General features: G+C 43.6%; 1 protein-coding gene across 1 annotated transcript in view; it reads left to right on the top strand.

Annotated features, from left to right (window-relative positions):
* The window catches only part of NME7 (NME/NM23 family member 7), a 90937-nt gene that overhangs the window by 73359 nt on the left and 1420 nt on the right, over positions 1 to 16158 (top strand). The window contains exon 11 of the mRNA XM_030235146.2: positions 2360 to 2467. Within this exon, the coding sequence (XP_030091006.1) occupies positions 2360 to 2467 (108 nt within the window). The remainder of the gene's footprint in view (positions 1 to 2359; positions 2468 to 16158) is intronic.

The following is a 16158-nucleotide window of genomic DNA, read 5'->3' as shown; positions in this document are numbered from 1 at the left end:
CAGCAAACTTCATTTTATATTGAGTGTGTCTTATTCAAATGTCCTTGACATTCATATAAAAAGATCTTCTATAACCTGTAATGTACACACAGTAACAATGAGGAACTGAAACTCCTCCTCATATCATGTTTTGGGTTATACACACCCCAAGCATTAAAGCAGTTTAATTGGCTTCCGGGGGGTAACAGACCATAATAATCATTAATTGTTATGACAGGAAAATATCTGGGACTTGCTGAGCTAAAGTCCAATTGTCTTAGTTTGGTAATGAGACATAAACAATGGGCGAAGCTAGAAAGTGGACAGAGGGTGTTGTTTGTCAGATAATGCTATTAGTGAGGTCTTTTGGAACTAGCTTAAAACATTCACTGCCATCCCAGAAGAGACTGTGCATCATGGACTGGTTTTCATTTGTACCTGTGCAAGGTTTTCCAGGTCAGCTAAGAGCTACTGATTAAGTCAATTCAAACCCATTTGACACTGAAAATTAAAACATGCTTCGACAATCCAGTTTGATGACTCAGTTGTGGGAACAGTAACTTCCAGCTGTGACACTGAAACAAACACCTGGGAGTGGCACAGTGAAACTGCACTGACCACTTCCAGAGTGATTACACCCTAATGTACCCAGTGCCTATTCAGAAAGGGGCTGATGAAAGCTTTGTTGGCAAAGAAAGAGTTCTTTTCCTCGTTCTGTAGCTGTAGTGTGAGCTGGTTGCCTCACAGGCACTTGTGGGAGAACATCCAAAGGGTTTTAAGGAGGGAAAACTTGAGTTAATTTCACAGTGCATGAGATAGATCTTGGAGAAGAGCCTCCAGGGTTTTGGGAAGAGAGGCCAAGTGTGTGGGTGGAGTAGGAAAGAGGTTAAGAGACCACAGTGCTAGGTGATAGTGCAGAGAAGTACAGCAGGATTTCATGGTGGCTTGAAAGAAAGAGTATGGTGGAGGGCAGAGCCAACGAAGGCAGTCCTCCGGGGTATTAGGGAAATACCACAGTAAAATGTAGGGAGGAATATTATCTCAGGACCTGAGTATCCGCTGTAGTAAATAGGCCTCTGAGAAGCTTAAGAGGTATTTGGCATTGTAGATAAAGAAGAGTATTGAAATGTTAATTTCAAAGAACAAAGAAAGATGTAGAGTCTGGACTGATCCTTAGAGGGGATCTGTTGTTGGCACTAGTCACAGTGTCTAAGGAGAAGAGTGAGAGGAGGTTCAGCAACTGGACTTCACAAATGTCATGTTCTGAAGCAAGTAGCTCCGTGCTAAGGGAAGCAATCTGCAAGGCAGCACATTTTTGTCTGCTCACAGACAGCACATCCAGTGCTTGAGAGCTGCAAAGGTCTTAACATGAGCTAACTGTGTTGATGAAAGTACCAGTAAGGTGTTTCTGCAATATGAAGGGTCCTGTATGCCACCCAACATGGCTTGATTGGCCCAATTTCAAGCATGTATTTGGAGCTGTGGTCATGTCTTTTTCAGCAGCTGTCTATGTGTGTAGTACAGGTTGGAATTTCTCTTTTTATAGAATCATATATTCTGATTTGGGTTTGGGTTGGAAGGGATCTTCAGGATCAAGTAGTTCCAAACCCTCCTACCATAGCCAGAAACACCGTCTGCTAGACCAGGTTACTCAGAGCCCCATCTAACCTGTCCTTGAACAGCTCCAAGGATGGGGCATCCACAGCTTCTCTGTACAACTCATCTCAGTGTCTTGCCACTCTCAAAGTGAAGAATTTCTTCATAGTATTTTTCTAAACCTGCTCTCTTTCAGTTTAAAGCCATTCACCCTTGCCCTGTCATTGCCTATCCTGCCTAGTAAGGTCACTCTCCAGCTCTGCTATAGCCTCCTTTAGGTACCAGAAGGCTGCTCTAAGGTTCTCTTGGAGAGTTCTCAGGTTGAACAACCTCAGCTCTCTCAGCCTGTCATCACAGGAGAGGTGCTTCATTCATGGCCCTCCTCTGGACTCACTCCAACAGGTCCATGATCTTCTTATGTTGGGGACCCCAAAGCTGGATGCAGAATGCCAGGAGAGGATTCTCACTCTGCTCCAGAGTGGAGCAGGCGTGAGAATCCCCTCCAAAAGCAGCATGCCGGCCATGCTGCTTTTGATGCAGCCCAGGATACAATTGGCATGTTGCTGGGTCATGTCAACCTTCTCGTCCACCAACATCCCCAGGTTCTTCTCCTGAGGGCTGCTTTCAATCTATGTTTTATTTTACAGTGTACTACACATACTTTAATATACCACACATATTTTAATAGCATAATAATATTTTACGTTATAAGATTCTCTTGCATCCATGATACAAATGAACAGTGTGGTTCACAAAGGTCTTCTGATTTGTTTGTGTTCAACAGGTATTAGCCCGTCACCTCCGACCTGGAACTCTGCGTGCTGTCTTTGGGAAGGACAAGATTCAGAATGCTGTTCACTGCACAGACCTGCCTGAAGATGGACTTTTAGAGGTAAGGCTTGCAAGGCAAACATGCTCTCACAGGAACTTGAAAAGTGAAATGCTTCCCTTGACACTCTTTCAAGCCAGTAAGTGTTTTCTATGTAGAGTAGCTGTGTTGTAGACCAGACTAGACACAAAAAGAGAGTTTATTAAGGGGTTTGACTCAGTACTGTAAAAAAATTAATCCATGCAGTTTTCTTGAATGAATATAGTACAATGGAGTATTCAATGGATTGAAACTCAAGAGTCTTCTCTCTGTCTGAATGTGTCCTTGGGTTTGAACATCAGTACCTGACAGTGCTTCTGCAGCGACACTTTCTTAGCCCTTTCTTGGGTGACCACCCTGACTCCTGAACTAGATTGTGTCTACAGTAAACTTGTGTGGAGCTTGGAATATTACAGGCGCTAGGGATTCAAATCCTCCAGATAGGGCCTAGGTTTATTTGTAGACAGTCATACTTATGCACATCAGTTAATATTTCCTGTGTTCTGTATTAACTTACTAATTATCTGATTCTGGCTTTGTATGCCAAAATTTAAAGTCCAATAAAATGAGAGAATCTTTAAAAATTGCAGGAATTTTTAAAGACAGAAGTACTCACTATGAAAACCAGAACAAGCTCATTCACTTAATTCTGTGCCTCAAAACTAAGGTCCATAGCAGGAGGTTGAAGTGGTGTGTAATCTTGGATGTATCTCTGTGTCAATGGAGAGGCTTTTCCAGTGCATGCACAGCTTATTTTTTGCTGTCTGTATGTATTTGTGAGTGCTTTGCTGTCAGGTATAGCAGAATTATTGATTAGCAAGTGCTGTCTTACTTAGATAATTTTACATTACCAAAATGGTGGGTTTATGGGGGAGTGAGGAAGAGCTAACTTCCAACTCCCTCTGTGAAATAACCTGTGGGCTAAAGCGCTTTTGCTAGGAAATCCCATCTAGTTTAAGGCACAGACTAGTGAAATTCAACACTGAGGATGGCAACCAGTATACAAAGTTGCAGCTTTTTTGACCATTTTCAAAATGTCATTAAAAGTTGACAATTTTTAGTTTTTCCCTTAGGGTTTATACAAGCAAACAGGTATTTTTTCACCACATGCCTGAAGTTCCTCAGCCATGGCTTTCCAGTGGCAACAGAACAAAAGGCTCAGCTTGTAAGGGAAAAATCAAACGGGCCAACACTCAAAGAGTAATTAGTACTCCATCTGAATTTCCACTGTCTGTTGCCTTTACATTGGTGTTAAGCATGTTTTGCTGGTTGTCTAAATTGAGTTTAGAGCTACTATAAGTGAGGCAAGAATTGCTTCTCCAAAACAAAAATTGAGGCTGGCATTCTTTCTCAAGGATTTCCATTACGTGTGTTTGTCTTTCAAATCCTGCAGCTCAGTCATAACCAAAGTTGTTGATCTGATATTACTCTGACTACACACCTTGCAGTTCCTGGTGCAGTCTGATCATTTTAACAGTAGCTTATTGATTGTATTTTTTTGGGAAAGGGATCTAAGATATTTTTTTACCACAGGCATAATTGTGTGCAGAATATTGCTGTTCATCAATCTGTAGTTTCTTCTGTAACAGCTCAGGTTAAGCCTGTATTTGTAAAGGACATCACTCAATGTTGGTTAGTGAGCAAATAAAGCAGTGAATGTTTTGAATTGAGCACAGTGAGTTTGTACAAAGAAAGCCTTGATTGTACCTGTTGGTTGGTGTGTGGAGTATTTTCACTGTTAGTGCTGAAGCAGCTTATGAGATGTCCCTGCCACAGTCCTGACTCCTGCTGTGGCTGCATGTCCTGTGTGCACACAGGGTGTGTGCAGGGCCTGCAATGCCCAAGGGCTCCTGGAAAAAACGTGGAGGAACTGCTGCTGTTGACACTGTGTATGGAAAGCTGAATAGGTTGGTTTGTGTCTTAATTGGTTTTGTGTCTTGTGAACTTCCAGAACCAAATGGAGATGGAAAGGGGAGATCCCTGGTTGACCAAGTATTTTGTGATGGGTCTTAAAATGCATAGTGTTTATGGAAGCACAACAGAAGCATGTTCCCTTGTAGAAGGGAACACACTACACTGGTGACTTCCTGAGAACTTTGGTACCTTTAGTGCAAGACACTGTTTATCTTAAGATTTTTCCACCTTTCTCTTCAGTTTTCATCACCCAGTTTCAGATCTAGGTGAAATTTGAAGAATTTGCAATAGCAACTGCTGTCTCATTGTCAATAATGGAGACTTCTTAGAGGAGATGAGCTAGGTAATTGAGAATTAGATAATAGATAAAATGCTTCCTGAAGTTAATAGCCAAACTCTATGTGGCTTTGGTGTTTTGCACTTAATTGACTGTCACTAGGAAGGGCAAGGCTGTAACCTTTCTCTCAAAATCATGACTAAGGAGTACTTGGTGAAAGGAGACAGAACACTGTCTTGGGAACAGCAAGGACTAACTAACCAAGTAAGGGTCAGTTTGTGCACCTAGTTTAGAACACTGTACTTAAATAATGTAGTACAGCAATTTTTCAGTTTTTCTCCTAGACCTCCTTTCCATGGATCTGAAAAAAGGAAAGTTTACTTTTAATCTTAAAACCCCCTCAAACAAACAAACCAACCCCAAAAGCAAATACGAGCACTTGCTCCCACCAGTATGACCCTTAACTTCTGTCTTTGTTCTACAAATGACTTCACATTTTAGGCAGTGACTAAAGAATATCAGAGTTAATGAATAACTCACTTTGGCTCAAGAAAGGAGGGGAGATGCAGTTGAACCTTAAATGCAGCTAGTCACAGTAGTAAAATCAGTGTATTTTCATTTGCAGAACTTTAAGTGCTCTTTTTTATTCCTAGTTTAGTGATACAGGAATGTGAATATTGCCCTCATCTCTTAGATGAGTTATTTGACTTACTAGGTCAGGCACTTACTCACTTCATAGACTTGTGTGTCCTCTTATCAGTACAAAATGTATTTTTACAAGTGACAATGAGAAGACACAAATAGCTCAGAACAGTCTGTTTTCTCAGCCTTGTCATCAGTTTCCCATTTTAATGAGAAGAGGAAAGAAAGGAGGAAGAGTAGAGAAGGGAGACTGATAGCAATGGAGTATTTGTGAGATGATGCAGTTTCATGACTGAAGGTTCGACCAGTAGCTGATGTTGTGTTGGTTATTCATTCAGAGCAGGCAGTTGCATTTGTTTCCCACATCTAAAGCAGGTACAGCTCTACCTCTCATCAAGTTTTTTTTCTGTTTTGTATAAAGCAGGTACTATTTGGAGAAAGCAATTACAGTACTCACCTGCTTTCATGTTCCTTCTGAGTCAGGTAGAGAGAGGACTGAACCATGCATATATGCCAAGGAGCTGCTCTGTTTCACTGACTAGAGATGTGTCCTCTACATGTGGTGAAGGATGATTATGTTTCTCAACTCACCATTTTTGACCTGAGGAACGTTTCTGATAAATATCTTGATGAAATAGAAGCTTGCAAACCATTGGCTCTGATGAATCATCATTTTCTAGGCAAAAGAAGCTTCCTTAAAATTCATCATTCCTGGAATAGTTCTTAATCAAAGTAGTGATACAAGTATTGTGGCTACTAGACTTCACAGTCAGTGTCCCTCTTTAAAGAAGTGAAGGCAAATTAAAAATCAGTCATAAAGGCCTTATTCACATCACTGAAACTACAGTGAGTAAAATTTCCCACAGGAGGTGGTGCTGTACACACCTCAGTTCCCTGGGTCTCAAGTGGCTCAGTATATTTCAGATTATGCAGGAAACCACATAATTAAAAAACTGGTGGCCCAGAACTGCAGTTATAACAAAACCAGAATTTCTGGGGTTTGGTACACTCTGCCTGTAACTTGTTGCTGCGCATTTCAAGGTTTTGGGGTTTGGTTTTTTGTGTGTGTGAGCAGTTCCATTAGGGCATTTGCAGTGCAGAAAATCACTCTGGGGATCATAGAATGCACACATATTGGGTGACCTAAAAGGTCTCTCCATTGCAGTGCAGCCTGCTGAGCCACCCAGGCTGGCTTTGTGTTCCTGTGCCATGGTGCTGGGGCAATCAGTCAGTTTCATGGGGTTTCTTTGCATAATTACCAAGTCCTTAATAGTCATACATATGTTTGTGTGTGTGTGTGTGTGTGTGTGTGTGTGTGTGTGTGTGTGTGTGTGTGTCTGTGTCTGTGTCTGTGTCTGTGTCTGTGTCTGTGTCTGTGTGTCTGTGTGTCTGTGTGTACTTAGACACAGAAGGTGCTGCCCTGAGCCAAACATGCATGAGAAAGGATTTGTTGTGGGATGGATAAAACTTGAGTTCTGGATGAAACACCTTCTCCCCGTTGCCGAGGGCGACGCTGTTATTAGGTGACTAATCCTTGGACAATATCGTGACAGTTGCTGCGGGTGTGTGCTTACCCGTGCCTTTCTTTATGTGCCTGCTAGGCTACGAGTGGAACTGCAGGGGGGGGTGATCTCTCAAGCATATTTTTGTGGGAGTGGGGGATGTGCCAACTGCCTTTTCAGTCTTGTGTCCCCATGGGCACTCTCAGCTGGCATTACGCGTTGCCACCGCAAGGCCGCCGGGTGCGTCAGGCTCCTCTTTGGGCATCGGCACCGTGTCAGTTTTCAGCGTCACGGGCAGCTCTCCAGACAGGCAGGAGTGAGGACGTCCTCGAGTATCATTTGCTGGCCTTTTCCCTTGCCTCAGAGCTATTTGTGGCACTCACAGACATGAAAATCCCTATCAAAGGGGGATGAGTTTGCTGTTATCAAAGATTGAGTTTCATTTGTCTCCTGAGAGAGCTGTCATGACAGTTGGTTTTTTCCCTATCGCTTCTTTGAATTTCAGCTCTACACTGGTGTTCAGGTGTAGGGCTGGGGACTGGCTGACTGTACAACAAACTGCTGGAAGCTCTTTGTTTCTTTGCTCCACCTTGCCACCAGAGAGACTGACTTACTGCTCCCAGGGCATTAAAGCAAACAAGTATATCACTTAGGGACAGATCAACTAGGGTGATCTGCTGGACAGAGACTCCCACAGCTCTGGCACTGGAGGTTCAGCCTCCTGGATCCGGCCTTGGGGAGATGTGAGGTGATATACAGTGAGCGGTGACTGGATGGTGCAGTTCAGCAGAAGTGTTTTGTCTGGGCTGGTGCTGTGGACAGTGAAAACCGTGATAGTTTTCCTCAGACTTGGAGACTTGGTATAAACTGAATGCTCTGCTGAGTGTTAAGAGCTGTACTGCTCTTAAGCTTTTGGTGCAGTGTGACTTCTACCTGCTAGAGGCTAGCTGTCCTTGGTCTGACATTCCAGATCATGCCAGGAGAAGCATGTCTTATTTTTTCCTTTCCCTTTCTATTTTTTCAGGGAGGCTGAGGGCAGGGTGGTATTTTAGCAAGCTGTTCAGGGTGAACAGGGGAGCAGTTGCTTTGGAGGGGGGAACACAACACAACATAACACGTTTCCATAACCACTTCCTGTTACTGAAGCACTCTGCTGGCTGCCACCTGCCCTTTCCTGTCTGCTGCCTCCTTGGCTGTCCACTGCCATTGTCTGGACATGTAAGTGTGCTGCAAGGTGCTTGCTATCATCCACCCTGGAAGTGCTTCTGTACCAGTAATGAGCTGATCCATGGGCTGAGGTTAAAGTGCAACAGTTTAGGATGGAAGACATCAGAAGGATGTAGCTCTGTTAAACTAGTCCTTTTTGGTCCAAGCAATTTAATAAAGCATGTCAATGAGTAACTCTCAGAAGCATCAATGTGCTTAGTGTGGAATTTGTGTGTGTCGCACTTGGAACAAAGGTCTCCTGCATTGCTTGTTACCAATTAACTTGTCTGGTATTATGCAAGCTGCCTCTGCCAGCCGAGAACAAACTCTCCCCATTCACAGAGCAGCCCAGCTTGTAAAACATTACACAGCAGAAGTGCATAGAATGGCAATGAACCTTTCACTGAGGGCATTTCAGCCCTCTGCATTTCCCTCAGGAGTCTTTAAAATATTTTAATAAAGAAGCCATTGTTTCACTCAGTCAAAAAGCAATTTTGCAATGAAGCCTTTTATTAGAGACCCACACTGAGCTTCATAATCCAGGGTAACATGCTTTTCACTGTTTCCACTGAAAAGTAATAAAAATTGAGTAGTTTGAGTGAGGTTGGCTTTAGCACTTTTTTCTCCCAAGTTTTCATCCTAGCAATAGCTATTTTTGTCTGTCAGTTGGAAATTTCATTTTCTCCTGGTACAAGATGATTTCTAGAGAGGTCTGTCAGATAATGGTTGTTATGATTCAAGTGCTTCTCCATTTAAACTTTCTTTTTATCTAACAGATGTGGGAACAGGTTGGAAAGAATCTGGAGTGTAAGAAAACTTAATCTTACTTGGTGGTGGTTTTGCATATCAGAACATGTTAGCCAGCACTGGAATGCTGTCTCACAGTGTTTCCTGGTGCTGTACATATACTTGTACAGAGAATTAAGTAACGCTTTTGCCTCGGCCTATCTGAAGGAAATTTAGAATTAAAAATAACATTAATAGATGGATGGATATTGGAGATGTTGGTGATTTCTCTTTTAAAAAAAGATTATTGTATTATTAAGTCACGCGCAGCCTCATTTTGAGCACAGGTTGTATAATTATTATACTTGTGGGCTAGACAGGCAAACCTAACAAGGAACTTGTTTAAACAGAGTTGTGAAATAGTTCACCTCTTGTGCTTCCACTTCTGGGTAAAATCTGAGGTCCAGTTACCCCTTGTTCTGCCAAGTCTGTAAGTGCCAGAGAGAAGTTAATGAGTGTGAACCAAGCATCTGCCAAAGCTCTTTAAGTTTCACCTGATCCTGAAGGTAACCTATGTGATAAACAAGGCTTGGCTTTTCACACAGGTTTGTGTTGCGCTGAACAAAGTAATTTTGTGGAGGGGAGGTCAAGGTGGAGGGAAGGTGTGACACTGCTTGATAACTCATCTGAGGCCCAGTTTGTGTCTTTGAGGCTGCTGCCTTCTTTCTTTCCCTCAGCATGTTCTCATTTTTTAACCAAAAAGCCAAGGTCCTTTTTCCATTTCTCCTTTTCCTAGAGGTGAAGCAGAGCAACAGTTGGGCTGCAACTCAGCTGTACCATAGGCAAACTACAGCAATGAAGACAAAAAAGCCCAGGGGAACAGCTTATACAGCAAGAGCAGTAAGGGTATGCTGTAGTTGTACAGCCACGTAGAAGCTCAGAATATCCTTCATTTCTGGAGCAAAGGGCCCTGCAGCTTATCTGGGGGGTAAGAGAAACTGTTGTTCTATAACAAACATGCTCTGAGATGCCCATAAATTTTTATTTGGTTTCCTGATATTGACCTCATCCAGTTGTACCTCCCACCTCTCTCTCAGAGGTCAAATAGACAAATTATTATCTCTGCTGGTGCTTCCTGTGTAGGGTTTAGCCCTTCCTGTCACACTGCAGCTTCCTTCACTGACTACCATCAACCAACAGTAATTAGGAGAATTTGTCTGCTATTTTTATACATGTGTTGAACTATATGGGGAACATGGGAGGAAAAACTCAAAGCCAAACATGTTAATATGGATAGAAAACTGTGAATAAGGTTTCCTGTCTGTCATAGATACTAATACTATGGCATATATTGACACTGGACTTTGCAAAGCTCTAGAAACTACGTCTTCTTTGATAATTAATAATAGCTAATGAGTCAAAGCATAGTCTCATGCCACTACTGGTTTTGTGCTGTCATAGCACTGGGCTTAGACACTGCATTGATCCTGTGCTAGCAGCTGTGCAAACACAAAACAGGATGGCAGTGGTCACCTGAAAGGATGTTGGCTGTAGTCTAGGGCTCCTTGAAGTCACCCAGCATCTGCTGGTTTCAGTAAGAGCTGCATTCTTCCTCTTTGTCTTTAACCCCTAAGTGCATTGGCACATAGGCAGGAATGATGCATCCACAACTAGTCCTGAGATACACTGACATATGTCAGCAAGTCTCTGAGCAAGAGGCATAATACCAGACAAGTTAATTCTTTCTGAAGTATTCAGAATTGCTAAGTGGGCAAGTTTCCTTCTAAATTGGTGCCAGTTACTGCTGCTCTGATGGGGAGACACAGTGTGCCAAGACTATCCAGCCGCAAACTGGAACTGTGGGCTTCCTTAGGTAGCTGCCTTAGTCCAGCCATTGAATAGTAACTAGACCTCTGAGGTGTCCTGCTATGGCAGTACATGGTTCAGCACTCAGTGGCAGTGTAGAAGTCACTGAAAGCTGATGAGACTCGAAACAAACTCTTGGCCTTTTAATACTGACCCATTCCACAGGGAAATGGAGCTTTCTAGATTCAGCGACATCTCTCAGAAGGTACTTTGAGCACTATGCTTTGTGGAATTTATGCCATTAGTTTGGTGGGAGGGCATGTTTCCTGTCAGCACACTGAGCCACAATCAGAGTAGAGGGTAGGAGCTTGTGGTGATGCATGCAAGGCCCCTGTTGGTGGTGCCTTCAGTTGGAACTTTCTTTCAGGTTATTTTGTTACTGTCTCATCTTCATAACACTCTTGCCATGTGTACTCTATTGGGTCTCCTGCACAAGTAATAATCTGCTGGACATCACGGTTGCTCAGGATTGACTTTAAATGATGGGTGCCTTCTACTTATTTTGCTTCTTTGCTGCTTCCATCCTCACTTGAATCTATGATGTGGTTGGAAAACATGTTCTTGTCTCTGTGTGATCACTTCCTCCTGTCTTGGCCATAACCTGGTAGCTCCTGAGGACCGTGACTGTCGGTGCTTTGTGAACAGGCTAGAGAAACTGCTCAGCATTGGCAATGCCTGTGGCTTGTACAAACACATGCAAACCTAGCTTTACTTAGATATTGCAGATATCTACGAGCAGCAGGGCCCTTTTCCATTGTTTTTATCCAGTGCCTGGGATGTGTTTGCAACTTGCACTGACACCTGTGGTGCACTTATGGTGTCTTGTCTCACCTTAGCTGGCTGCTTCAAGGGCACTCTGCAAGACCTCCACAGCAACTCCTGACTGTGAGGCAGGCAGCAAGATAAGTGTGAAGTGCAGAGGCAGTGATCTTGATCACTCGGTGAGCTGCCTGGGATCCTCAGGAGAGCAGTACTTGCTGTCATGTTGGAGTTTGTCATATCTGATGGGAGATGGGATCTTACACTTTATTTCATTGGTTCTACCAAGCCATTGATGTGTTCTGATAGTGGCCAAAGATGTTACTAGATAAGAAGTAGAACTCCAGGTGGGAGAGTTCTGAACTAATATGCTCAGCTCCAGCTACACAGCAGTTGGCTTATGGTGGGGACTGAGGAGATTCAGTGAACTTTTACCTTCTTGTTAAATCTGCAAGTAACTATGCTTCAGAAGTCAGTGATCTGAGTCAGCACAGTAGTTACACATGACATAGAAACAACATCTTGTTGTTTTAAAGTAGTTTCAGAGTTCACTTATTTTTCTTTGAGTAAATAGCATAAAACTCACTTTCTTGGTATTTGTGATTGTGGTATAATGAACTACTGTCTTGTCCTCTCATTTCCATCCTGTTTGGAATTCACATTTTTCTAATCTTTTATTTTATTGGTACAATTTCCAAACAGCTTCCCTTGCCCTTCCTTTCCACTGTATTTTCAGAGTTGAACATAACCATACACAATTTTTGAGGTGACAGTGTTAACAGCACATGACATAGTGTAGTGTTTATGTAATAAACACTGTAGTGTTTATGTAATAAAACCTTCCATTGCAAGGTTGGGTTTTTGGTGCATAGGGGTTTTTATCCCAGCTCTACTTAAAAAATTGTTGAGGATAGTTGAAGTGCGTGTGTGCAAATTGTTCTGTCTTGGGCAGCCCAACTGGCTTTATTTCTTACATTGTGTGATGCCTGAGAGAGAGGCAGGACTGATAAACCTGCCCGTTTTTTTTTTTTTTTTTAATGAACAAACTAAATCCTCTTCAGAATTGTGCGGGAAAATAAGTCTATTTTCAGAACACATACAAAAGTAAGTAAGTAGACTGTCTTCTTTGACAACCAGTCTTCTTTCTGGAGTGCTTGTGGCTGAAAGGATGGTATGAATCCATGGGGGTTTCCATGTGTTTATCTAATGATTTAGTCGTGAATCAGCTGAGTAAACTGCAGCTGAAGTGTGGAATAGGTGTCAGGTGTTAGCAAGTGTGCTTGATAACAGCATTGGTGAGTTCGTGCAGATGTACAAACCGATGTTAATGGGCAAAAAAAGCTTTTTGTTTCCTACTTGTGGTCTCAAACTAAGCTAACGTGTAAAAATTTATCAGACCTTAATGTCTGGGGAAAGTGTCCTGATGCTGAAACTTTGGGTCAGCAAAGACTCTGGATCATGTGCCTACACTGACCAAGGAGATAGAGTGTTGTGGTGGTTTTGGGGAGAGGGTGCTGGTGAGTGTCTGTCTAGCTGTGTGGAAGGCACCAAGATTCCTGACAGGCTCTAAATACAGGGATGGAAACGGCTTCCATCTCCCAGCTGCCAGTTTTGGTTCTGCAGAGATGAAGAAGGACTGAAAATTACTGTCACCTTTCTGGTGATGGATGAGTAGTGAATCTTTGAACTCAGCCCTTTTCTTGATAGTGTGTCACCCTGTCAGTCCCCTGGCTTCTGCTATGAAGGAGAATAAAAACTGCCAGCCCAGAGGAACATGGGGAATGAGAGTTGAAGTTTGTCTCAATAGTGAGGGGATTTCTTTGAGGCTGCAATTCTACCTGTGTGGAGTCCTGCTACAGCCCAAGGTGTGCCTGGGTCTGGCCTGTAGACAAAAGCTCTGACTCCAAAGCTGCTCAGCAGGCACCTCTCGTCAGCACTGCTGTTTGCATTGTTTTCTGGACAGAAAGAGAGTTAAATTGTAAGTGTCTGTAATTCTTACACTTGGAATCTTCAGCACACTTTGTGCCTGTGCAGGGCCCTGTGTTGATACCAAGATCTTTTGCTCTCCCTTGGAAAACTGGCTGTCTCACTTGATTTGCTTCCCCCTTTATAATTTTGCCTGGACTTTCTGTGCTCCTAGGGCACACATTGTTCAGATGATACTTGCTTGTGGTCAGCCAGGGCATTCGACTGGATTTTGTTATTGCATGCTGTATTAGCTCCTGAAACCTTGTGGTAACGTGTGGAAGTGCTTAGAGAGAGCAGCCAACTTCATTAACATGAGTTTTGCTGGGAGTGAGTGTGACTGAAGCAAAACTTCATGGAACTTAAGCAGCTCTCAGCTCCTCCTCAGTGAAGCAGTTTGTGGGGTCAGAGCCAGAAGGTTATGGTTATTCACCCATTGTTACTTCCTGAGCATTATTGCTATTTGTCCCTGAACAGAAGCTAGAGAGGGCATAGCTGCATGCTGCAAAGCAGATAGATGGTTCCTGGGGTCTGCAAGGGGAGTGTTAAATTAGATCCTGTCTCACCCCTGGGAAATAGTGAGCACACCTGAATATTAGCATCATTGGAAAGGTGTTTGGGTGGCATCTATGAAATGTGTTGGTTGGTTTCAGATCAGCTCCTGGTGTGGATCTGTGCTCTGTCACCCTTGGATCCTGTAGAGATCAGAGGTGTGCTTGGCTCAGAGAGGCTGACCTTGCCCTTGCTCAAATGTGAGACTTGTTCAGATGTTTTGTACTGGCACAGCTCGCCTTTCTGTGGTTTGGACTCAGACCTTGGGAAAGACAGGAACTGTATTTCCTAAAATACAGGATATTTTGGAGTATCTAACCCCCATCTGGATGCTTAATGCAAGTTATCACCAAGTCCCCTTGGATCCCCTTGGAAAAAGACTTGGTGCTTCAAGGTGTCTTCAGCTGGGGCCTCATAAGATGGGGTCACCCCAAATCTCTTGGTAGTGCTGAAATCTTGGTTCTTCTGAAGTCTTGATTCTTCTCATAACAGCATACCTGTGGTCATGGGACGGGTGACTAAGTTCTGGTGGTTCTTATCCAGCACTGCCATGCTCCCAAGGGTGAGGTTCTTAGAAGGATCCTATTTGCATACTGCAGATCTGCCAGCTCTTAACTGGTTTTACTGGGAGCTGGGCGGCAGCTGACCCACATAAAGATAATTATACTTAAAGAGAACATACAGGCGCCTGGTTTTGCATAGTGAAATGTAGTGTTGCTTGTTCTGATGTCTGAGCCTTGCCAATACAGTCTGGCTCTTGAACAATCCACTAATAGCTAATTAAGGAGGAAGAGGTTTTGCACAGGTTTTAAGTAAACTGAGGATGTGCAGTCCAGCCTGGAAAAATTGGTTGCACAAAATCAAGGGGTCTTAGGAGACTAAAATAGCACAAATCCTTTTGTTACTAGTGTCAAGTGAGCAGGCATTGGGCAAGGCCAGCATTCACCTGTGTCAGTGTGTGCTGCAGAGGTGGATCAGTACTTAAATCCTAGGGGTAGCCATGCAGCTCCAGCTAAGGCAGCCCAGGTTGGGGGGGCGTTGACTCAGCTCTATTAAACCTGCTCCATGGCAGAGAAACAGGCCTGTGGTGGCAGCAGTTGAATCAGCACCCCAGGCTGAGGATGGACACGATGTTAGTACCTAGGAAGAAGCAGATTCCACTGCACTTCGCATTTTTCTTTGCTCTTGGCACAGCTCCCTACCCATGCCGAGGGCTGTGCCTGGCCCGTGCTGGACACCTGCCCTTGGCCAACCTGGGAACGGAAGTCCAGAAGTGCCAGTGTGCAGAGCTGTAAAATCAATAGCTAGTATGTGCTAATGCAAGTGTTTGTGCAGACACAGCCTTAAAGGCTTGTGTTATTAAATATAGGTACATCTCTCTCTCTCTCTCTGCTTTTTATTTTACTAGTGCTTTTGTATGTCTCTCTTATTAAATGCAGATGCCCCGTATAACAAGAAGGGAGATAAAATTCACTATAATGGCTACAATTATATTTAACTATGCTGAGTAAATCTGGCAGAAAGACCAGCATGTTCAGACTGGCAATTTATAATGTAATGTCCTATTAGGCAGTAAGGAAAGCGATGCCTTCGTGAGGAGAGTGGATAGAGCACCTTGAAGGCATGGTTTAATTGGGATTGGTGAGATGTCACACCTTGAGGCCCTTGCCCTGCCTGCAGTCCCTCTGCCCCCAGGGCTGTTGACCAGCCCCAGCCCAGATAAGGCTGTGTCAGTGCCACCTGTGAAAGGTCATTTTGATGTCAAGGCTGTTGTGTATCTAAAGCACTGGTGCTACTGGGCAAGCAGGGTGCCCAGCTAAGAGTCTACATCTGCTTGTGGTGGGGTGAGGTTTCCTTGGACTTGGGTTGTTTGGGAATTTTTTTGACCATCCTAGAGTCTTCTAGTGCTGTATCACTAGTAGGTCTGACAAACTGCAGTAGCATTTCTAATGGGGGAAGGGGATGTGTCTGACCAGGTGCACTTACTGCCTTTTTGGGGCGTGGGGGGGTGTGGTCCTTTAGTAGCAGAGTTGTCCTAAAGCCTGGGAGCAGGTGGGACTTTTCAGTGGATGGCTGCAGGGCATGTAGCTAGTATCGCTACTGCCCTTCCTGCCTGGTTAATCAGTGATCTGAGCAGCCATTCTGTTTTCACTGATGTGGGACACAAAAGTGATTGGGGTGGGTATGTTGGATAAAGGTTTGGTTTTGCCTAATTTCATATGCAATTCCTAAGAGTACGTTGCACGAGCCCTTTTGGACATTTGCTCACTGAAGCAAACACAAGCACCTTTAAATTTTCCACAACA

Source organism: Serinus canaria, chromosome 1 (genome assembly GCF_022539315.1).
Source record: "Serinus canaria isolate serCan28SL12 chromosome 1, serCan2020, whole genome shotgun sequence".
Taxonomy (NCBI): Eukaryota; Metazoa; Chordata; class Aves; order Passeriformes; family Fringillidae; genus Serinus; species Serinus canaria.
Note: the sequence above shows the minus strand (reverse complement) of the source record. Positions and strands in the feature narration are given on the sequence as shown.